This window comes from Oncorhynchus nerka, linkage group LG11 (genome assembly GCF_034236695.1).
Source record: "Oncorhynchus nerka isolate Pitt River linkage group LG11, Oner_Uvic_2.0, whole genome shotgun sequence".
NCBI lineage: Eukaryota > Metazoa > Chordata > Actinopteri > Salmoniformes > Salmonidae > Oncorhynchus > Oncorhynchus nerka.
In genome coordinates, this window is record NC_088406.1 from 35486520 (window position 1) to 35510977 (window position 24458).

Genomic DNA, 24458 nt, shown 5'->3' on the forward strand with positions numbered 1-24458 from the left:
ATGTCAGTCAGCCTCAGTTTACAAAAGTCAATGTTCTGTTGAACCTTAAAAAAACAGGCATTTAATTATATCTGCGCAAAAATGCAACACTCTTTGATACATCATTTATTATGTAATTGGTCATTTTCAATTACAATGAACAGCCCATATGCAAGATACAGTAGTTGTCTTAAACTCAAAAGGTATTACATCCAATGAATTTCATTTCAGCAGGGAGCCAAGGCAATAAGACTTGTTGAAATAGCACAGAGCTAATTTAGACTTTATAATAATTATGTAACACTCCATAATTATATATATAAAAACACCCATGCACCCATCCGCTGAGCCAATCCATACATGTCCCTGAGAGGCTGTGTGCCTGAGCTAGTGCATGTTTTCACTGTCAGAAGTTCCTAGTCTCTGGTTTCAGGAACAGAAGCGGCTCTTGAAAAGTGTGCGACTGCCTGGTGACGCAGAGAATAGAACACCATACAACTATTACATACATATCCTAACAACAGCCCACTTACCATGACAGCTACTGAAATCCAAACAAAGGTGACGTCACTAAGAACAAACTGTTCATCACTTTGTTGGAAAAACAAAGACTACTGGATAAGGGGGTCAACACTTGATACCCGTTTGACTATTAGATAAAATGTTTTCCCCTGTGACAATAATCCTTAAAAGGCTATGGGAGTCTCCCACATCAGTGATCATGGGTACACACCTAATAATAAATAAATAAAATATCAGTTACACTGGCAAAACCATTTAATTTATAAAAACAATAGAAAAACTACTTAAATGAAATGTACATATTCTTTACATAATTAGAAAGCACTGTCCATGAGCTGCCACTTATGTAATCAAGATGTGTGGTCATTCATAAACCTTTAGAAAACATACACCCAACCGTATATACAGCACGACACACAATATCAAATAGCATTTAGAGAAAGTGCTAATGTTAGTCTTTAAAATGAGATGCAAATATCTTTGCTATTCTCTTGGTCTCTTCTTTCTTCATGGACGACGGTGGTATATTGGGCCTGGGACGAGGAACGCGCCGACAGAGAATCCCATGTCTAAGAGAGCTCTTTTTCTGCAAAAAAGAGATTCAATCAATTGTTTAGCATAGAAACTGGCCTATTGTTCCTAGTTTAAAAGCAAACAAAATGCATCATTAGGCTTTAAATGGAGATACTGTGAGATAAAAAAATGTGAAAACGCAAAGATTTAAATGTCTACCATTGTGTGTTAATGAGTCAGTCCTTTCTCCATCAAATAGAACCAGCCCCACATTGGTCAAATACGTACAAATATGTGATCAATCACGATGAACTCTACTCATAAAAGGGCTGGTCAGATGTTTGTTTTAATATTAGCACACAGTGACTAGCTGGAACTAGTTTCCTTTAGCATTGAGTGACTAGCTGGAACCAGTTCTCTGACATGTCCTGCGAACTCTGTAGTCCCACTGCGTGACAAACAACTGCACCTCCACACCCCCTTCTTGAAACTGGATACATGCCAGTCTGACGCAGGGGCCCGGACAAGCAGGCATACCACCCTATCACCACAGTTGCCCTTTAGTTATTTAAGTTAAGTTATGAGCCAAACCATAATGATTATTCTCATTAGAACAACTCCTGAGCTATTAATGATAAAAGACAAGAAATGTTGATTTCTCACAAATAGTAGGCCTAAATCTCCCATAGCCAGACTGCCAAGTGTGCTACCACACAGACAGACATATCAGCCCAGTGACTGTGACCCCACAGTTAAAGGTCAACACAACGCTGAGACGGAAAGACACTCAGGGTTCTTGTTTTATGATATTTCAGTCAATGGCGTGTGGAGTGCCCTGAGTTTCTCCCTCTCTCTAGAGATGAGCTTAACGGTTATTTTCTCCTTAGCTCAATAGCAATGCAACCATTTGAGAGAGATCACCCCACTGCTAAAGACTAATCCTCAGGGCAGGAAAAACAGTTCCTCTCATGATAAAAGCCCCCCACCGTAGAAGTATATTTTAAAGAAGGCGGTGGCCTCTTATACTACTAGCTGCTGCACTGGCTCAGTTCTTGCAGTCGCTAGAGTGGCTCAGTTCTTGCAGTCGCTAGAGTGGCTCAGTTCTTGCAGTCGCTAGAGTGGCTCAGTTCTTGCAGTCGCTAGAGTGGCTCAGTTCTTGCAGTCGCTAGAGTGGCTCAGTTCTTGCAGTCGCTAGAGTGGCTCAGTTCTTGCAGCCGCTAGAGTGGCTCAGTTCTTGCAGCCGCTAGAGTGGCTCCGTTCTTGCAGCCGCTAGAGTGGCTCAGTTCTTGCAGTCGCTAGAGTGGCTCAGTTCTTGCAGCCGCTAGAGTGGCTCAGTTCTTGCAGCCGCTAGAGTGGCTCAGTTCTTGCAGCCGCTAGAGTGGCTCAGTTCTTGCAGCCGCTAGAGTGGCTCAGTTCTTGCAGCCGCTAGAGTGGCTCAGTTCTTGCAGCCGCTAGAGTGGCTCAGTTCTTGCAGCCGCTAGAGTGGCTCCGTTCTTGCAGTCGCTAGAGTGACTCCGTTCTTGCAGCCGCTAGAGTGGCTCAGTTCTTGCAGCCGCTAGAGTGGCTCAGTTCTTGCAGCCGCTAGAGTGGCTCAGTTCTTGCAGTCGCTAGAGTGGCTCAGTTCTTGCAGTCGCTAGAGTGACTCCGTTCTTGCAGTCGCTAGAGTGACTCCGTTCTTGCAGTCACTAGAGTGACTCAGTTCTTGCAGTCACTAGACTGGTCTAGACTGGTGCACTCTTGGACTCCCGAGTGGCACAGAGGTCTAAGGCACAGCATCACAGTGCTAGAGGCGTCACTACTGTCCCGGATTTGATCCCGGGCTGTATCACAACCGTCCTTGATCGAGAGTCCCATAGGGCAGTGCACAATTGGCCCAGCGTCGTCTGGGTTAGGGGAGGGTTTGGCTGGAGGGGCTTTAGCTCTCTCAACTTCTTGGGGCAGGCCGGGCGCCTGCAGGCTGACCTTGGTCGTCAGTTGAACGATGTTTCCGCTGACACATTGGCGCGGCTGTCTTCCGGGTTAAGCAGCCCGGTGATAAGAAGCGCGGTTTGGCGGGTCATGTTTTGGAGGATGCATGACTCGACCTTTGCCTCCCGAGCCTGTTTGGGAGTTCAGCAATGAGACAAGATCGAAATTGGGGAGAAAAAAGGGGTAAAATTCACACACAAAAATAGACTGGTGCACTCTGTGTGACTCCTATACTGGCCCCCTTTACTCGCCGACATCCAAGCTGGACGAGGAATGGCACATAGTGACCTATTAGTAGCTATGTCCTCCTTTGGCATTGGTATGACAGAATATTAGCACTGGAAGATGATGACTTGGCAACTTCAAGACTGTAGAGACAGTTTCCTTATTAGTCAGCAGCGTGCGCCTGATAGAATGAATGACTCAATATTCTGTAACCCATGGCTTGTAATGCAACAATCAATCATTTTAGTGGAATTTGCTACTACTCTAAATGTTGATCTGTGTCTCAGTTACTCATGTCTAGACTTGCAAAAACCTGTTATAATAGCATATTCAGGCTCAACCCAGAAGCAGAAGAAAAGCAGATTGAGGCAGAGAGAGAAAGAGGGGACAGGGCTGGTACTGTACTTACTGGGTCAGAAGAGGCCTGGGGGAAGACAGGTGCTATGCGTAGCGCTCTCATAGAAGCCTCCATGTGGTGAGATGAGAGGAAGAAATTAGGGATCTCCACAGGGTCAGAGCTGGACAAAAGGCAGTTAAGGAACAAGCAAAAACCAAGCATGCAGGTACTGAATTTATTCTTGGGTCCATGTTAAAACTGTAAAAAAAAAAAAAAAAAAGCTCAGCTTCAGCTAAACAGTTAGAATAACAAAGAGGTAAGAAACCAACGCTGACAATGCAAGGATACTGTTTAGACTTCCTGTTGTCTTCTTTGTGTAGGAACGTTTCTGGCTGATATGTGTCAGATGTGACAACATGTTCTGTGTCCTCTTCTGAGAAAGCAGCTGTGTCGTACAACAACTCAAAGGTTTCAACCTCTGACAGAGCTTCTCTGTCACCAGGAACCCTGCTAGCAGTCTCTCCACTACACAATAAGGACTGTTCATGTAGAGCAGCAGTGATGGACTCCTGATGTAGTGCTGCCTCATTGTCAGAGGTTTGGAGTGTCCTCTCACCATCACTCACCGTGTCTTCCTCCTCATCTGTGTCTGGTCCATGAGATAATTCAGAGTTAACATGTTGCTCCCTCTCCTCTAGTCTGCTGCCTATGGATTCACTAGACCTCCAAGCCTGCAGGGTGTCAGTCTGTAGATCAGACCTCTCCCCCTCCTGTTGGGTGAGGCTGGGGTGGTAGGAGTAGTCCAAGGCTTGGCGCTCCTCTGGTGTCTCCAGACTCTCCAGAGAGCCTAGGTCTGGGTCTGACAGCAGGCTGGTCCAGGGGCTGGTTCTGTCTGTTAGAGATGCAAACTCATTCAGAGGCCTGGGCTCTACCACGGTCTCCTCATAATCTCCATCCTCTTCCTCCTCTCTGGGACCTCCTCCTTCATCATCTTCAGATGCAGGGGCCTTGTCCTCCTCCTCCTCTTCATCAGCCTGAGAATCACTGTGTTCCTGATACATAGGTGAAGGGACAGAAGACAAATCTTCCTGGGGAGAGCCTGATGCTTTATGGAAACATGGAGCACTCTGGGGGAATGTTTCATAGCCTTCGGGCAGGTGGTGGTCATCTGGAACAGGGGGAGTTGTTGAGCTGTTCTTGGGGCTAGAAGGTATTGTCTCCATGCGATGATGTCCCTGTAGACCTGGAGAAAGGAAAGAGATGTGTCAAGTGGCCTGACACTAATAACAGTATAATAAATTAACAAGGCAATCCCCAAGACGTAGACATGAAGTAACATATTTTGGTTACCCTTTGAATAGGTATGCACCCCAAATCTCATACTATTCCCTATATAGTGAGAAAAAAAAAGTTCTGGGACACTGTAAAGTCCATGGAGAATAAGAACACCCCCTCCCAGCTACCCACTGCAATGAAGATAGGAAACACTGTCACCACTGATAAATCAACTATAATTGAGAATTTCAATAAGCATTTTTCTACGGCTGGCCAGGCTTTCCACCTCGCTACCCCTACCCCGGTCAACAGCACTGCACCCCCCGCAGCAACTCACCCAAGCCTTCCCCATTTCTCCTTCTCCCAAATCCAGTCAGCTGATGTTCTGAAAGAGCTTCAAAATTTGGACCCCTACAAATCAGCAGGGCTAGACAATCTGGACCCTTTCTGTCAAAAATTATCTGCCGAAATTGTTGCCACCCCTATTACTAGCCTGTTCAACCTCTCTTTCGTGTCATCTGAGATTCCCAAAGATTGGAAAGCAGCTGCGGTCATCCCCCTCTTCAAAAGGGGGGACACTCTTGACCCAAACTGCTACAGACCTATATATATCCTACCCTGCCTTTCTACGGTCTTCGAAAGCCAAGTCAACAAACAGATTACGACCATTTCGAATCTCACCATACCCTCTCTGCTATGCAATCTGGTTTCAGAGCTGGTCATGGGTGCACCTCAGCCATGCTCAAGGTCCTAAACGATATCTTAACCGCCATCGATAAGAAACATTACTGTGCAGCCGTATTCATTGATCTGGCCAAGGCTTTCGACTCTGTCAATCACCACATCCTCATCGGCAGACTCGACAGCCTTGGTTTCTCAAATGGTTGCCTTACCTGGTTCACCAACTACTTCTCTAATAGAGTTCAGTGTGTCAAATCGGAGGGTCTGCTGTCCGGACCTCTGGCAGTCTATGGGGGTGCCACAGGGTTCAATTCTTGGACCGACTCTCTTCTCTGTATACATCAATGATGTCGCTCTTGCTGCTGGTGAGTCTCTGATCCACCTCTACGCAGACGACACCATTCTGTATACTTCTGGCCCTTCTTTGGCCACTGTGTTAACAACCCGCCAGGCAAGCTTCAATGCCATACAACTCTTCTTCTGTGGCCTCCAATTGCTCTTAAATACAAGTAAAACTAAATGCATGCTCTTCAACCGATCGCTGCCTGCACCTGCCCACCTGTCCAACATCACTACTCTGGATGGCTCGGACTTAGAATACGTGGACAACTACAAATACCTAGGTGTCTGGTTAGACTGTAAAGTCTCCTTCCAGACTCACATCAAACATCTCCAATCCAAAGTTAAATCTAGAATTGGCTTCCTATTTCACAACAAAGCATCCTTCACTCATGCTGCCAAACATACCCTTGTAAAACTGATCATCCTACCAATCCTTGACTTCGGCGATGTCATTTACAAAATAGCCTCCAATACCCTACTCAACAAATTGGATGCAGTCTATCACAGTGCCATCCGTTTTGTCACCAAAGCCCCATATACTACCCACCATTACGACCTATACGCTCTCGTTGGCTAGCCCTCGCTTCATACTCATCGCCAAACCCACTGGCTCCATGTCATCTACAAGACCCTGCTAGGTAAAATCCCCCCTTATCTCAGCTCGCTGGTCACCATAGCATCACCCACCTGTAGCACGCGCTCCAGCAGGTATATCTCTCTGGTCACCCCCAAAACCAATTCTTTCTTTGGCCGCCTCTCCTTCCAGTTCTCTGCTGCCAATGACTGGAACGAACAACAAAAATCTCTGAAACTGGAAACACTTATCTCCCTCACTAGCTTTAAGCACCAGCTGTCAGAGCAGCTCACAGATTACTGCACCTGTACATAGCCCACCTATAATTTAGCCCAAACAACTACCCCTTTTCCTACTGAATTTATTGTATTTATTTAGCTCCCCATTATTTTTATTTCTACTTTGCACATTCTTCCACTGCAAATCTACCATTCCAGTGTTTTACTTGCTATATTGTATTTACTTTGCCACCATGGCCTCTTTTTTGCCTTTACCTCCCTTATCTCACCTCATTTGCTCATACCATATATAGACTTGTTCCTACTGTATGTTTGTTTTACTCCATGTGTAACTCTGTGTCGTTGTATGTGTCGAACTGCTTTGCTTTATCTTGGCCAGGTCGCAATTGTAAATGAGAACTTGTTCTCAACTTGCCTACCTGGTTAAATAAAGGTGAAAAAAATAAAATAAAATAGTGCTATACTTTTGAACAGAGCCCTATGGGAATAGGCTGCCATTTGGGACTAATCAGGTGAAGAGCATCTCACCACTGATGAGGTTGTTAACCTCCCCAACCAGGCGGGTGGACTTGAGAAGGAGCTGGGAGGAGTCTGTGTCTGAGACCTGGTGCTCGTCCAGTCTGGAGCGCTGGCCCTGCTCACTTTGAGAGGGGAAGGTAGGAGTGGACAGCTTATGGCTGAAGTACCTCTGGATGTCATCCAACTCACTTAGGTTCTTCCTGGAACAAACACAACAAGCACATTCCTTATTGAAAAGTTACTTCGGTGACACTTTCTGTGTGGGTATACAGTAAACAGTCCAGCCCCGCCCTATGGGCCCTGGTCAAAAGTAATGCACTTCATAGGGAATAGGGTGTCATTTGGGATGCCGACCTAATGTCCAATCATTTACCGGAGTGCTGAGAACAGAACGGAGCTGGAGGGATGGGCGTCCACCGCAGCAGCACTGGTGGGGTGGCCCCCTCCCCCCTCCTGAAGACTCTGGTGGTACAGTCGCACCCTGTCCATGTGCTCATCATGCCGGTCACTTTCACTGGACCTGAGACATCGGGGAGGAGGGGGAGAGCAGAAAGGGGGAGGAGGAGAGCAGGAGGCGGCGACAGGGAGAGGGGGATAGCAGAAAGGGGGAGAGCAGGAGGAGAGGAGACCAGGAAGAAAAAAAAAGTAACACCATTACAAATTGTTGAAGTGGTTCTCCAAAGTGAATTTAGGGTAGGTTTGTATGATACCATACACTTTATGTTGCATCTCATTGAAATGGATTACTTGCATGTTAAAGAAAGAATTGTGAGGGACAGAGCTAGAGACGAGCCCTACAGTACCTTTCTGGCAGCAGCCTGTCAGAAAGGTGGGGTGTGGAGTTGATCCTCTGCTCTGTGTAGCGGCTGACGTGGGAGGGGAAGCTGCTGTATGTGGCTGTCGTGTGGTAATAGAGGGGCAGGGTCTGGAACAAAGCCTGACAAATAAACACACACACCACGGCTGTTAAACCCACAAAGATATACAAGTAGTACAAAACACAGATGCACTCAAATCCTTTTGTGACTGCTATGAGCCATTCTGGCTCAGACAAGGTTACTTACCTACTTACTAAATGCTAAGATGCTTTAGGAAGAACTTAATACAGACTAACAGTGAAAGCCACTGCTGTACTCACTGAGGAGTCTTTGTTGCCATCACACACAGCCTGTCTCTGACCCCGCAGCTCCTGGACTCCCTTAAGTGGGGAGACAGACACTTTGAGCTGGCCCTGGCACTGGCCATTGAAGTCAGTGATGTTGTACCAGCCACACACTGACTGGAAGCCTGACAGGAGAGGGGACAGGTCCACTGAGGCAAACCCAATCACCCGCTCCACATCTAACAAGACAAGACACAGGACTAATGAAGTGCATTAAACATTAAAACAACACTAACTTTATCCCCTTCAAGAATTGTTGGTTGATAGCTAGAGTATTACTACATTGCTGTACTGTACCTCCTTTGTGCCAGACTTTGAACACCAGGGACTGTTGTGGATCCAGAAGAAGTTGCTTTGACAGCCTGTGATTATCAAACAGTATATTAGTTCAGCGTGACACGGTCTGACAAAGGGCATTCTAAACTAGGCATGTTCCGATAATATCAACAGCACATTTGTTCATAATCATCCAAACAATCCTTAATATGGATTCAAAACTTTTACATCTTTGGGCCCATTAAACCTGAATACTACATAAACAGTATGTGTTGCAGGGGTTAAAACTCAAATAAATACCATGACTAGAGATATCTCCCGCCAAAAAATCCATATTGCGATAAATTGCCTGAATTGATTCGATAACGATAAATAGAACAATACGTTAACATTAATGTGCACCAGTTTTTTCTAAATAAACCTTAATTTTATCTCCAATCTCTAGTATAGTCTACATACCGTAATGAAGGACATCAGCTAAATGCCTGCGATAAGTGATTTGTATTGTATCCCCTTTCATACCAAAAAGTAATGACCATCATGTTTTAAGGGAAAGAGGATGATTTTATAAATGTATTAAACTGAGTTTGACCAATTCCAGTCATTTTCAATATGAAAAATTAAATAAAAATAATCCATATGATGTAAATCTGTCTCAGTGACGGATAACTTTAACCCCTGAGTTGTCTAAACCTGAAGTAAGCTATAGATGGTACACAGGTAGTCTACCTGCACTCCTGCTGGTGGTCCCAGACGGGGCAGTGACTGTCTGCTATGAGAGCTGTGGTGACTGGTTCAGCAGAGTCAGTCGTGACGTAGGACACCCAACAACTAGGCAGCACTCCACTACGCTCAGCTAGAGGACAGCCTGCCAAGGAGACGCAACACAACCATCAGACTCATCAACAAAGTGTTAAAGGACACAATCAAAATGGATGACCCTACTGGAAGGATGTGTCACAAATGACATCCTATTCCCTACGGGCAATGGTCAAAAGTAGTGCACTAAATAGGAAATAGGATGCAATTTGGGAGGCAATCTGTGTACCTTTAAGACTGAGGTGCATGGCCCTGTCCACAGTGATGGTGACAGTGAACGTGTCCTCCATGCTGACCTCGAAGGGCTGTGAAGGCTCTACACTCACTGAGGACTTGGTCTGGTGTCTGCTGGGTGTTCCAGACTGTCTGGACACAGCTGCTGTGGATGAGGGGACTCCTTGCCCTCCCTCCTTCTCCTCTCCCTGGCTGTCACAGTTCTCCTGGTCCTGGCTGTCCCCTCCTCCAGGTGTTTGCGCCTCTGGGAGGGATCCAGGGGTCAGGGTGATGTGGACCCTCAGGGCAGCTCCACTCAGATCTGGGGCGGAGCGCCTGAACAGGGGGTACACACCTACACAAACAAAACACTGGTGTGTTACTGATGACCCTTATGTAACATTATATTACAACATAGCATTTACAAAGGCTAGATAGTCAACGATTAGTTTGAGGTCGTCATTGACTGTTAGTTATATCAGTACTGTGCTATTTAGTATCTTGAAAGGAGCAAATAAAATGTCTTTTTTACTAAATGTATTATTCGTATTACGTACCACTGATATTCAGCTTGTGCCTTGTCATCTTGGCCAGGGAGGAAAGGTCCACGAAGGCTGAGCCCACCAGCCGGTCCATGTCATGAGGCCTAGGTCTCCTGTCCTTCCCAAAGGCCACCCACATCTGAATCTCAAGCTTCTCCTCCCGGAGGTACCACAGCAGGGGCTGGCTGCTCCTCAGCTCCACAGTCCTGCTTCCTCTGAAGGCCACCGTGGCCAGGCCCTCTTCCCCTCCACCTCCCTCCACAGACAGGCCAGGGTGTCTGAGCTGGGAGCAGAAGGCCTCTCCGTCATAGAGTTTATATCTAAAGTAGCAGTAGGTGGAGCGCTGCAGCTCGCTGTGTCCAGGTAGGAGGAGACAGTGGACAGGCAGCCAAGCTCTGGGCATGGACATGGTCAGGGACACCGTCCTTGGAGTCTCAGCCCACATATCTCCCTCATTGGGTAGCTCCTCTTCCTCCTCCTCCCTCCCCACCTCCCAGCCCAGGCCCTGGGCGGCAGTGATGACCCTCTCTCTATCTGCATGGTGTGCAAAGTTGATGGAGATGTCCAGGCCGCCCACGAATATGTGATGTCTGGGAGATGAGGTCAGGTCCTTCGGCAGAGACACTCCAAACCACCCACTGATCCCTGGGAATTTACAACACGTTAGCAGTCTGTTGGTTGGTAAAGACTGACCCACTGACCTTATAACAGCACTGACTGAGTGTATTACACAGCATACTGAACCTGTTCTTTTATGGACGAGATCAGCCAGCTGAATTCTCACTGTACCCAACAGAGTATTCTTTGATCTCGGGCTGACCATCACTGCAGTAATAAAACACACAAAATGCATAAATACATAAATCCCACTGGATCAAGTGTCCATCATTGTTACATTAGGAAGATGAGCAAACTGTGAAATTCAATTGTATAATAATATTTCCTTGTAACAATTGACGTTAAAACACAACTTATAGGATGGAGTACTTGAGCTGCAGTGAACCCATGATTGTCAATTGGATATATTAAATGTCTGATATGGCTTTTGTTTACAATTGCACCCAATAAATACCAAATAAACAAATAAAATAAAACCATTCATGCACAGTATTCTGATTGTATGACTAAATCCCATTGCAGCTGCTTCCTCACCAATGCGACTGTCTCTATTCCAGACAGTGAAGACAGCTGTGGCCTCCTGCAGGAGCTCAGCCAGGCTGCAGGTCTCCCCAGAGCTCCTCTGGACCTGTATGAACCAATTAATTAATTAAATTCTTGTTTTATTGTCCCATAGGAAAACTTGTGACAACAACACAGGCATTCATGTACATCATGTGAGTTCCATCACCTGCAGCTCACAGGGGAACTCGGTGTGGTGGTCAAACTCTGGGCAGAAGGTCCTGGCGGCCACACGGGTACTGCGCCTCTCACTCTCAGGCAGGAAGGAGAGATGGGCAGTAACGTACACATTCACCCCAACATCAGCATAGTACTGAAACGTTTCATCTTGCTCTGACAAAGCCCTGTGGGAGTGTATGTTTGTTAGAAACAAATGGAGTTTAAATGCACATTTATTGTAAAGCACTAGGCCGTGTTACTGTAAAGCACTTTGTGACAACCGCTGACATAAAAAGGGCTTTGGTTTGATTGAACCAATTGAAATGCAGTGAATATTTATCAAAGTGTAGCTTCTACTACTCTTAAACCTTGAATGCCATCTACCATAGTGCCCTTCATTTTGTTACAGGTGACAGTTTTGATACTCATCACTGTATCCTGTATCAAATGGTAGCTGGACTTTGCTAAAGACCCGTAAATCTCTACATTAGTCATTTTTTGTTAACAAGGCCCTACTTCATAAACTTCTGTCTTATCTAACTTTGCTGTTGAAGTATAGACACTTGAGATTCCTAACACGTTCACAGGATTGGTTAACTTGAGGTTCCTATGGTCTCCACCGAGCTAGGTAAATCTGCTTTTAGTTTTAATGTACCGTATTTCTGTAACAAAATTCAAAATATATTTCATCTTGATGTTCTGGTTCCTTTCGGGCAATTTAAAGTATTGATTGTGGACTTATTTGTGGAGGAATGTAAGCATTTTCTGGGTGATTTGTGAAGTTTTAATTGTGCTTACCATAACTGTGTTTTTGTATTTTAAATGTGTGTGATATATTAATATTATACAGGGCGTACTTGGAAAAGAGACCTAGGTCTCAATATGTCATCCCTGTTAAAATAGGTTAAATAAATAAAAAATGCAGAACTTTCCAATGATTGGAATAGAGTGTGAGAGATTGCAGTACCTTGCTGCCGCCTGTAGTCCTGCTGCCCTGTGCACCTGAACCACCATGGTCACCACCCGAGAGGCAGCCCCCCCACTCCTTACATCAGATATCAACGGACGTTGTTTGTAATGAACAAACACATCAAGCAATCCTTGGAGAGTACATACAACAAAGTTAACTGATCAAATACTGTATGTATGTAAGGAAAGTGTCTTGATTTCAGGTTTTGTAAGTACAGTACAGCATTGCCTGTGCGTGTTACCTGAGGGCTGAGGTTGGTGTCCAGCAGGGCTGTCAGTCCTGGGCATCAGCGGAAGGGAGAAGACCTGGGCTTCAGTGGGTTGTTGTCTCTGCATGGTCACCATGGCGCACAGCTTGGACAGGGGCAGCATCCCTTTAGCCACCAACTGGTCCCGGACATTTGGGTAATAGTACCTGCAAAGGTGGGTAAAATAAATTCCATTAAACCACCAGTCTAAAAAAAACTATGGAAGCTTGAGTGCCAATCTGTTTGTGCTATCATGTCAACTTGACACCAAACATGGCTTGACAATGACAGCAATGGAGTTGACAAGAGCACAAACAGATCTGGGACCAGGCTAAAACAACGTTGCGTCGGGTATACTGGCCTCAAGTGGTCAGGAGAGACATAACAGGTTCTGTCCCAAATGGCATTTAATTCCCTATATAGTGCACTACTTTTGACCAGGGCTCACAGACTGACCTGCACCACACTTCAAACGGGATGCCTCCTCCATTGGCCAGGCCCTGGCTGGAGAAAGAGCTGAGTAGCAGTCTCTGGACTGGGACTTCTACAGGAGCCAGCAGAACGTGATTCTCACTGTGGCCAAACACTGGGTCAGGAACACACAGGGTAGTGGTGGTACGGAACTGCCTCAGATTCACACCTAGAGAGGAGAGAAATGGACAGTACATTAGCAGAGGATAAACAGACAACAGACCTCAAACCCTCATGTCAAACGTGATAAATGTGTATTCAAGGCTAGAACAAGAAAAATATTAGTGCAGTGCTAACTGTTACAACACTGAGACAAAGGGCCCTTGTCAAATGCACTGCACCATAAAGGGTATATGGTTGGATGCAGCCAAAGACAAGAAACTTAAACATGAGCCATTTGCTTACTGCAGTTTAACAGATTTGGGTCCAGACTTTGAGCAGGAGGCTCCTCCTGAGTAGGGAAGGTGTACTGGACATAACAGTCAGCCTCCCCCCAGACTGTAGACTGTAGTGGTGTCAGCCCCTTCACTCTCTCCACTCTCACCACAAACAAGTGCTCTCTCATAGTCTCCTCGGGAGACGGCTTCACCTGGAGGATAACAAGGATAATACTGTTACAAGGACCGCTGGAATTGAATTTACCCTGAAATCCTGGACTTGTATGAATAACATTGAGCAGCAAAATCCTGAAACAACTTGCATTAAAAACATTTTAAAGACAGAAAAAAATGAATAGCTAATAAAATGTTGTTCCTTGTGTGGTTGGTGATCCAGCAAATGGGCTGGTCTTGGGAGATGAGACACAGAGCCAAGTTCTTCATCCCTCATATGCTGCAGAGATACTATTTGGACAGATAGACCCATGGCTAGAAGCACCCGGAGGTTGCCCTTAATAATGCCAGAAAACACATCAATGACTGGCATGTAGCTGTCCACCCCTAACACTGGGTACTGAGCCTGAAGCAGAAGGTGGGAAATCTTGGGATCTCTGAAAAACAAAAGAAGAATCAATCAAACAAAAATACATTGTATTGAGTAGCTGTTTCCATAATAACAGGTGTTATATGACTCATTTATATATAGTACAAAGGTTGAGTTATAACAAGATAATGTATTTCAAACGTTTCCCTCACCTGAAGGACATGTAGAACTGGTGGAGGGGTAGTTTGACCAGCCCTAGGAGCCGATCCTGCCCTAAGCTTCCTGCTCTCTGCCAAACCTCAATCACCATCACATTGTTCCTCATCCTCTCTAGCAGCCTCGAGGTCAAGGCCACAGGAGCCACCTGAGAAACAGAGTATTTAAACTCACATCTACCAGACAGACAGAATCATATCATAAAGACACCCTATTCCTTTTATAGTTCACTACTTTTGACTAGGCTGAGGGCCCATTTGGGAGGGGTTTTCATCGCCTATGATATGAACACCCTTAGCCAGTGGAGGCTGGTAGGAGGACGGGCTAATTGTAATGGCTGGAATGGAATCAATGGAACGGTATCAAACATATGGAAAATACGTTTGACTCCGTTCCATTTAAACCACTCCAGCCACCACAATAAGCCCATCCTCCTATAGCTCATCCTACCAGCCTCCTCTGCCTTCAGCAGCATCACGCTGACTGGGTATAAAATGAATCTGTTCCATCAGTTAGTTACCTGTACAAAGTTGAACGAGGGGTTTGCCTGGCCCCAGCTGATCACTGATCTGGACGTCTCATCCTGGCCAAAGAGCTTACAGTTCAAGTAGACATTAGGAGGCTGCATGGGTCCACAGCTAAAGTCCTTTCCATTAGGCACCATGAGCAAAGCATGCAGCAGAACCCCACTGTCCTCCTCCACCACCTGATGGGCCTGAGGTCTGTCATGAGATGTCTGGAGGCTGGTGAGAGGTGAGGGACCTTCTGGGGCCATAAGAAAAACATTTACAGTTGAAGTCGGAAGTTTACATACACCTTAGCCAAATACATTTAAACTCAGTTTTTCACAATTCCTGACACGTAATCCTAGTAAAAAAGCCCCATCTTAGGTCAGTTAGGATCACAACTTTATTTTAAGAATGTGAAATGTCAGAATTGTAGAGAGAATGATTTATTTCAGCTATTATTTCTTTCATCACATTCCCAGTGGGGCAGAAGTTTACATACACTCAGTATTTGGGATTATTGCCTTTAAATCTTTTAACTTGGGTCAAATGTTTAGGGTAGCCTTCCACAACCTTCCCAAAATAAGTTGGGTGAATTTTGGCCCATTTCTCCTGACAGAGCTGGTGTAGCTGAATCAGGTTTGTAGGCCTCCTTACTCGCACACACTTTTTCAGTTCTGGCCACACATTTTCGATGGGATTGAGGTTAGGGCTTTGTGATGACCACTCTAATACCTTGACTTTGTTGTCCTTAAGCCATTTGCCACAACTTTGGAAGTACGCTTGGGGTCATTGTCCATGTTTTCCTACCTCATGATGCCATCTATTTTGTGATCTTCACCAATCCCTCCTGCAGCAAAGCACCGCCACAACATGATGCTCCCACCCCTTTGCTTCACGGTTGGGATGGTGTTCTTCGGCTTCCAAGCCTCCCCCTTTTTCCTCCAAACACAACGATGGTCATTATGGCCAAACAGTTCTATTTTTGTTTCATCAGAGCAGAGGACATTTTTCCAAAAAGTACAATCTTTGTCCCATGTGCAGTTGCAAATGGTAGTCTGGCTTTTTTATGACGTGTATGGAGCAGTGGCTTCTTCCTTGCTGAGCGGCCTTTCAGGTTATGCCGATATAGGACTCGTTTTACTGTGGATATAGATACTTTTGTACCCGTTTCCTCCAGCATCTTCACAAGGTCCTTTGCTGTTGTTCTGGGATTGATTTGCACTTTTCGCACCAAAGTACATTCATCTCCAGGAGACAGAACGTGTCTCCTTCCTGAGCGGCATGACGGCTGCGTGGTCCCATGGTGTTTATACTGGCATACTATTGTTTGTACAGGTGAATGTGGTACTTTCAGGCGTTTGGAAATTGCTTCCAAGGATGAACCAAACTTGTGGAGGGCTACATTTTTTTTTCTGAGGTCTTGGCTGATTTATTTAGATTTTCCCATGATGTCAAGCAAAGAGGCACTGAGTTTGAAGGTAGGCCTTGAAATACATCCACAGCGATGCCTCCAATTGACTCAAATGGTGTCAATTAACCAGAATCAGAAGCTTCTAAAGCCATGACATCATTTTCAGGAATTTTCCAAGCTGTTTAAAGGCACAGTCAACTTAGTGTAAGTAAACATCTGATCCACTGGAATTGTGATACAGTAATTTATAAGTTAAATAATCTGTCTGTAAACAATTGCTGGAAAAATTACTTGTGTCATGCACAAAGTAGATGTCCTAACCGACTTGCCAAAACTATAGTTTGTGAACAAGAAATTTTTGGAGTGGTTGAAAAACGAGTCTTAATGACTCTAACCTAAGTGTATGTAAACTTACGACTTCAACTGTATGTGATTGATTTTTGTTCCTAGTAGTCTTTTTATTGTTTACACACAAGGATGATTTGAGCGTGTTCACTTCCTTTACTGACCTTGAGGGGCCACAGTTATTTTTCCCGTCCTGGAATATCTATTATTAACAGTAGATAGAGGGATATCCTCCCCTCTAGTGTTGTGATGCTGAGGCCTAATGGTTGTCATGTCCACCCTTGAGGGGCTAGCTTCTCTCTGGGGACTGGTCAGGGCATGGGAGGGGGCTCTGTAACTAGCTCCAGCTGACCTTTGACCATTGGCTGATGAGAAATCTTTGTTGTCTGCAGCCAGTTCAAGTGAGACCTGGAGAAACAAAGAGGGAGATTGAGATAATTGTTGTATTTATTTTTATTTAACCTTTATTTAACCAGGTGGGCTAGTTGAGAACAAGTTCTCATTTACAACTGTGACCTGGGCAAGATAAAGCAAAGCAGTGCGACACAAATAATAACACAGAGTTACACATAGAATAAACAAACAAACAGTCAATAACACAATAGGAAAAAAGTCTAAAGTGTGTGCAAATGAGGTAAGATAAGAGAGGTAAGGCAATAAATAGGCCATAGTGGAGAAATAATTACAATTTAGCAATTAAACATTGGAGTGAGAGATGAGCAGAAGATGAATATGCAAGTAGAGACACTTGGGTGCAAAGGAGCAAAATAAACAACAACAAAAACAGTATGGGGATGAGGTAGTTGGATGGGCTATGTACAGGTGCCGTGATCTGTGAGCTGCTCTGACAGCTGATGCTTAAAGTTGGTGAGGGAGATATGAGTCTCCAGCTTCAGTGATTTTTGCAATTCGTTCCAGTCATTGGCAGCAGAGAACTGGAAGGAAAGGCGGCAAAAGGAGGAATTGGCATTGGGGGTGACCAGTGAAATATACCTGCTGGAGCGCGTGCTAAGGGTGGGTGCTGCTATGGTGACCAGTGAGCTGAGATAAGGCGGGGCTTTACCTAGCAAAGACTTAGACGAGACCTGGAGCCAGTGGGTTTGGCGACAAATATGAAGCGAGGGCCAACCAACGAGAGCATACAGCTCGCAGTGGTGGGTAGTATATGTGGCTTTGGTGACAAAATGGATCGCACTGTGATAGACTGCATCCCATTTGCTGAGTAGAGTGTTGGAGGCTATTATGTAAATGACATCGCCGAAGTCAAGGATCGGTAGTATAGTCAGTTTTAGTGAGAGTAGTCAGAGTAGTGATGCTGGACGGGCGGGCAGGTGCGGGTAGCGATCGGTTGAAGAGCATGCATTTAGTTTGACTTGCATTTAAGAGCAGTTGGAGGCCACGGAAGGAGAGTTGTATGGCATTGAAGCTCGTCTGGAGGTTAGTTAACAGTGTCCAAAGAAAGGCCAGAAGTATACAGAATGGTATCGTCTGCGTAGAGGTGGATCAGAGAATCACCAACAGGAAGAGCGACATCATTGATGTATACAGAGAAAAAGAGTCGGCCCAAGAATTGAATCCTGTGGCACCCCCAGAGACTGCCAGAGGTCCGGACAACAAGCCCTCCGATTTGACACACTGAACTCTATCTGAGAAGCAGTTGGTGGACCAGGCTAGGCAGTCATTTGAGAAACCAAGGCTCACTCAATATGTCAACAACCACCTAAATATGATAAACGTAACAAAGGCTGTGTCCCAAATAGTACCATCTTTTCTATGTAACCATATTCCCTTTGGGCTCTGGTCAAAAGTACAGCACTATAAAGGGAATAGGGTGCCATTTGGGATGTAGACAAAATGGTGGACAGTGGCAGACAGGCTCACCTTGAGGGGGCCGATGTCCTGGCTCTCACCAGTCCCCTGCAGACTCTGGACAGGCAGAATGATAGTCTGACTCAGCTGCTCCCTCTGCAGTAGACAGCGGAGGGGGAACACAGCCTTGCCAATGGCTACAGGCTGCAGAACAACACAGAACACATCCATTCAGGTGCAATATACCAACTATATACTATCTATAAATACATAACTTGGGTAAAGCAGCACAGAGGCTTGGTTACTGTACAATAAAACATAAAAGTAGATTTTTGTTGTCATACAAGTGTCCACATACTTTCTTCTGGGAGCTGTTTCTGAAGTAGATGTTAAATGTGAGTTCTGTTCCCCACCACTGCTCAATAGTTGACCCACTGAAGTGGACTGGAAACACATTGCGCTGCTGAAAGTTCACCACTACAATGCAGAGTGAGACAGACATCTTTAACAAAACCTTCATGTTATCATTCCTAATAATTCACAATACAAATTGAAATATCAAACTCTCTGATAATGCTAAAGAAATGTGTCTACAACACAAATGGTACGAAAAGTAGTGCACTATATAGGAAATAGGGTGCCATAAAGGACACAATCTTTGACAATGTTAAAGTCTTACCACCTCCTGTAACTTTACTAGAGAAGACTCGTGTCACCTCTGCTGCCAGGGCCTGACTAGGATCATGCCTGCTGGAAGCTACAGGGAACAGGTACTCCACAAAATAGGAGCTATGAAAAGAGAGACAGACATGAAGCAGGAGCAGACATAGATAGGTCTTCTGTATTATAATGGTAATCAAACAAAAGGGGAGACAAACATTTGAAATATTGGGCGCGTTAGTTTTGCATCCTAAAGGGAACCGAGCGATGCAAAACGAATGTGCCCATTGGCATGTTTCATTATGGTGCATACCATTTCTTAGAGAGGGGTCGAGGAGGTTTCCCTTTGCCAGACGTCTTCTTAGGTATGGTGGTGGTGCTGTCGGCAGGCACAGTCAGGGAGTGAATCACTACTCTGGCCAACCGGACCTCACCTAGGACAGTGAGCTGGTCCATACACAGCCCAGGAAGCATATCCCCAGTCCCTGGAGTCTGCACATTTTCTGAGTCCAGGCTGACACAGAAGGTTCATTACTGTACAATTACTTAAATTCATTTTGAAATGTTCAATATATCTTTACAAAGTAAAGACGGAGACACTAGTAGAGACAACAGCAGAAATGAGTATAACTGACCCTCCACTTTTCTTTGGACCAGAGTGCCTCAGCTCTTTATCATCACCCCTCTTCTTGAGATTCTTCTTTGGAGAAGGACCATCCTTGTCGTCATCACTTGGACTGCTGTTAGACATCTGAAGGACACAGAGGTAAAATAGTGACCCTAAAGGCTACAGTATTGCCAAAGTAAACATATAATACATAACATAAACACATACGGTAATATTGGTAAACAGAGTGCAGGTATCCTCTTTCCATTATCCTGCTTTTTCAAACATGCGTACCTATAACTGACAACATTTTTTTATTAAGGACTAGAAAAGAGTGCAGAAACCCATTGTTTCCTTGGTAAACAGAGGACAGGTGTTGCTGACTGGTGGCTGACACTCACAGGAGCTTTGTAGAAGAGGTTCTCTAGCAGACTCTGGTCATACTGTGGGTCATTGAGTTCACTGTCTCCATACACACTGAGGAAAGAATCAGGAGGAGAACCCTCTCCATCCCAGATAGGGAGAGCAGATCCGTTCAAACTAACAAAAGGAGAGAGAACACGACACACAGTTACTTATAGAACTATACTGCAAAGTTACTTATACAGATACGTTTAATCAACTTGGTACCAATTACTAGGTAAAGACACAGTTTTGTTTGTTTCTTAATATGCTAAGATGGGGGTCAAGGCTACCTGCCCAGCAGCAGATCCACTGCCCTGTTCTCAGTGTCAGCAGCAGTACAGTCTGGGCTGAGGTAGTCTGGGGGACTGTGGGGAGACTGCAGGAGACTGGAGTCAGCATGCAGAATGTTCTGCAGTAGCCTCCCACGGGGAGGAATGGACGGCCTAGAGAAACAAAAACAAGACAAGTTCCCTAAGCCACGCATAAGTCAATGAGAGAGATTTTTAAAAGGACTGGAGCCATTTGTATCAAGCATCTCAGAGTAGGTGCACTGATGTAGGATCAGATTCCCCCTAACCATGTAGTCTTATTTCTTATGGTTTAAAGGGCAAAACGGATCTTAAATCAGCACTCCTACGTACTCTAAAACGCTTGATACATACGCCCCCTGAACTCAGTTTAATACTAACATTGGTGGTGCTCCTATGTTGTCCTTTGGAAGAGGTAGAGGAGTGTCTTTCAGCGCCAGTTCAGAGTCCATGTCAGACTTTAAAGCTGATACCACCATGGCATTTCTAAGCTTGCTTCCACGCTCTAGAATAACTAAAACAGGAAAGGATACAGTAGGGATGTTAGCAGAAGATAGACAGTTTCTCCATTGTACGCATTCAGTGCATTCAGAAAGTATTCAGACCCCTTCCCCTTTTCCACATTTGGTTACGTAACAGCCTTATAATAAAATTGATTAATTTTTAAAAAATCCTGATCTACCGACACACAACATCCCCTAATGACAAAGCAAAAACAGGTTTAGACCTTTTTGCAAATGTATTAAAAACAAAAAAACAGAAATACCTCATTTACATAAGTATTCAGACCCTGTGCTATGAGACTCGAAAATTCAGCTCAGGTGCCACCTGTTTCCATTGATCATCCTTGAGATGTTTCTACAACTTGATTGGAGTCCACCTGTGGTAAATTCAATTGATTGGACATGATTTGGAAAGGCACACACCAGTCTATATAAGGTCCCACAGTTGACAGTGCATGTCAGAGCAAAAATCAAGCCATGAGGTTGAAAGAATTGTCCGTAGAGTTCAGAGACAGGATTGTGTCGAGGCACAGATCAATCAAATACATGTATAAAGCCATTTTTACATCAGCCGATGTCACAAAGTGCTATACAGAAACCCAGCCCAAAACAGCAAGCAATGCAGATGTAGAAGGGTACCAAAAAATGTCTGCAGCATTGAATGTCCAAGAACACAGCGCCCTCCCATCATTCTAAAATGGAAGAAGTTTGGAATCACCAAGAATCTTCTTAGAGCTTGCCGCCTGACCAAACTGAGCAATCGGGAGAGAAGGGCCTTGGTCAGGGAGGTGACCAAGAACCCGATGGTCTCTCTGACAGAGCACCAGAGTTCTTCTGTGGCGATGGGAGAATCATCCAGAAGGACAGCCATCTCGGCAGCATTCCACCAATCAGGTCAGACGGAAGTAAAAGGTACATGACAGTGTGCTTGGAATTTGCCAAAAGGCACCTAAAGGACTCTCAGACCATGAGAAACAAGATTCTCTGTTCTGATGAAACCAAGATTGAACTCTTCGGACTGAATCCCAAGCATCACTTCTGAAGGAAACCTGGCACCATCCCTATGGTGAAGCGTGGTGGAAGCATCATGCTGAGGGGATGTTTTTCAGCGGCAGGGACTGGGAGACTAGTCAGGATCGAGGGAAAGATTAACGGAGCAAAGTACAGAGAGATCCTTGATGAAAAACTGCTCCAGAGCACTCAGGACTTCAGACTGGGGCGAAGGTTCACCTTCCAACAGAACAACAACCCTAAGCACACAGCCAAGACAACACAGGAGTGGCTTCGGGACAAGTCTCAATGTCCTTGAGTGGTCCAGCCAGAGCCCGGAGTTGAACTCAATCTAACATCTATGGAGAGAGCTGAAAATCGCTGCACTCCACATCTAATCTGAAAGAGTTTGAGAGGATCTGCAGAGAAGAATGGGAGAAACTACCCAAATACAGGTGTGCCAGGCTTGTAGCATCACCCCAAGAAGACTTGAGGCTGTAATCACTACCAAAGGTGCTTCAACAAAGTAATGTGTAAAGGGTCTAAATACTTATGTAAGGCTTTAACAGTATGTACATGATGATGCTGTAGTAGGCTACAACCTGAAAGTATGTCGTTGGTGGTCTGTCCGTGAGTTGATTCCTGCACTGTGGGATTTGCCGCTCGCTGTCCATGTTGAGATCTACTTGATGTTGGCTTTTGGTTCTCAAGTGCCAAGTCAGTCTTTTTTTCCGTCTGGGCATTTTGGAAGTACAAATGGTCTTTCCCTCTGAAAATATTACAAAAGCATGAAAGCATCACTGAAATGAGAGAGAAGCTGCTTGAACAGACAGTAGATATGACATTAGTAGACTGTCTACCTTGGCGTATTGCTCCCTGACTCTTTCCCACTGTTGACAGAGAGTGGTCTGGACAAGGAGGGCACCACCAGAATGTTTGGTTGAGATGCTGGCTTCACTGTGGACCTGAATGCAGACACAGCCGTTTCGATACTCATGTCTGTGGTGGGAACTGAGCAGCTGCTGTCGTACGTTTCAGTCAGGGCCTCCAGAGCAAGCGACACCTGGAAAAAATGTTAATCAAGAACAATCTATATGTAGACTCATCCAATTCACTGATGTCTTTTAACAGAGAGCCTGGGAAAGCAAGATAAACCACAAAGCATCTATCAGAACTAAATAACACATTTTCAATTGGGTTGCAGCCTCCCTACCTGTAATTCTCCAAGCTTCTCAGATGTTGGAGACACCAGGGTGAAGAACCCACTGATGGAGTGTGACAGAGAGAGACAAGAAATCCCAGCAACCTGAGCACGAGCAATTGGCAGGTGTTCTGGCTTTGTCAGCACCTCCAGCACCAGAGAGCCCATATCTGTAATACAGACAACATATATAGGGAAAATCAACAACATCAGGAGGTCATTTGAATATTCTGAAGACAGCTTGGATCACACAAGGTGGCATACCATGCATCCAATAGTTACCTGTTAAGTAGGATGTGAACTGCTTCGGTCCACATCGGATGGGAAAGCGAGCGGTGGACTTCACAGTCTTCTGTGTCGTTTGTGACCCATCCCGTGGTCTGAAGTGGGTCCCATTGGAAGACTCTCCCCACCAGCGCAATCTGATAAAAGTTGTCGGGGAAGGCTTGGGAACTGTCCATAAAACTCTGCTTACTGTCACTCGTAGAAAGCATCGCAGCTGACCCTCAACCAGTGGAGGGAGGCTTGTGGTTGGGGACACATCACTGGGGACTGCAATTTTTTTTTGTCAATGTACCTTACATGATGTTACTTACAGCGTAAAATACATTTAGCGTTAAATGTTAGTTAATAACGTTAGTTATAAAAAAAGTACTAGCTCATATAAAAAAGTACTAGCTCAGGTCAACGTGCATGAGTCGGATCTGCAATACAAGGCATGCGCCTGGACACAAGGCGGTAATTTCGTATTTTGGAGGAATTACACCCTGCTCCTACCGCGAAGAGAAATTTAGCACCCGTGAAACATATTTACTCTGGCGCGTTACAAAAGTATATGGGGTCAGTTAACGTTAATAAACAAAGTCAGTGCAGGTAACGTTCTGTTGTTGTTCGCTGGACCAGCGCTAGCTAGCAACAACAAGCTAGCTAGCAACAACAACAAACAAGCGACAGAAATTGTCTTAGCTACTAGGTCCATCAATTGAGGTTGCAAGTTTTCACTATATCCATGTCATTAGCATGCAACTAACTAGTTAGCAGCAAGCAGCTTCAAATGAGAATCTACATTTTTCACCAGTCACCACACACAGCCAGCAGCATCACGTTAGCTAGCTAATGAGATTGACGTTGTTCGTAGCTAGCTACCTTTCCTCCTGATGCTTCCACATTTGGTAGACTTCAATTTTTTTGTCTTCATTCCTTACCAATAAATGTGATATGACAATATTAAACCTAAATTACATTATGTAAACAAGTTGTCAGTGCAAACTGTCCCTGAGCAGCAACGTTCGTTAACTTTCCTCAGTCCCGCCTCTAATCCAAAAACCGCCGCTGTTATCCCGTGGTGCACTGTGGGAAGT

At 45.1% G+C, this 24458-nt stretch overlaps 1 protein-coding gene across 1 annotated transcript; it reads right to left on the reverse strand.

The window, feature by feature from the left end:
* Positions 1–92: 92 nt before the first annotated feature.
* c2cd3 (C2 domain containing 3 centriole elongation regulator) lies at positions 93–24420 on the reverse strand. The gene is made up of 35 exons (XM_065024465.1): positions 24244–24420; positions 23380–23649; positions 23110–23267; positions 22757–22959; positions 22499–22665; positions 20785–20917; positions 20386–20538; positions 20092–20230; positions 19719–19834; positions 19397–19597; positions 19103–19212; positions 18782–18900; positions 18496–18627; positions 16779–17022; positions 14870–15114; positions 14346–14497; positions 13961–14200; positions 13618–13805; positions 13198–13381; positions 12736–12908; positions 12492–12624; positions 11535–11709; positions 11339–11432; positions 10931–11011; positions 10202–10831; positions 9661–9999; positions 9342–9480; positions 8634–8698; positions 8313–8515; positions 7978–8111; positions 7548–7694; positions 7184–7374; positions 3893–4787; positions 3617–3725; positions 93–1087 (listed from the first exon to the last, which is right to left on the reverse strand). The coding sequence occupies exons 1-35, from the start codon at positions 24293–24295 to the stop codon at positions 953–955; spliced, it is 6849 nt and encodes a 2282-aa protein (XP_064880537.1). The 5' UTR covers positions 24296–24420; the 3' UTR covers positions 93–952.
* Positions 24421–24458: the final 38 nt, after the last annotated feature.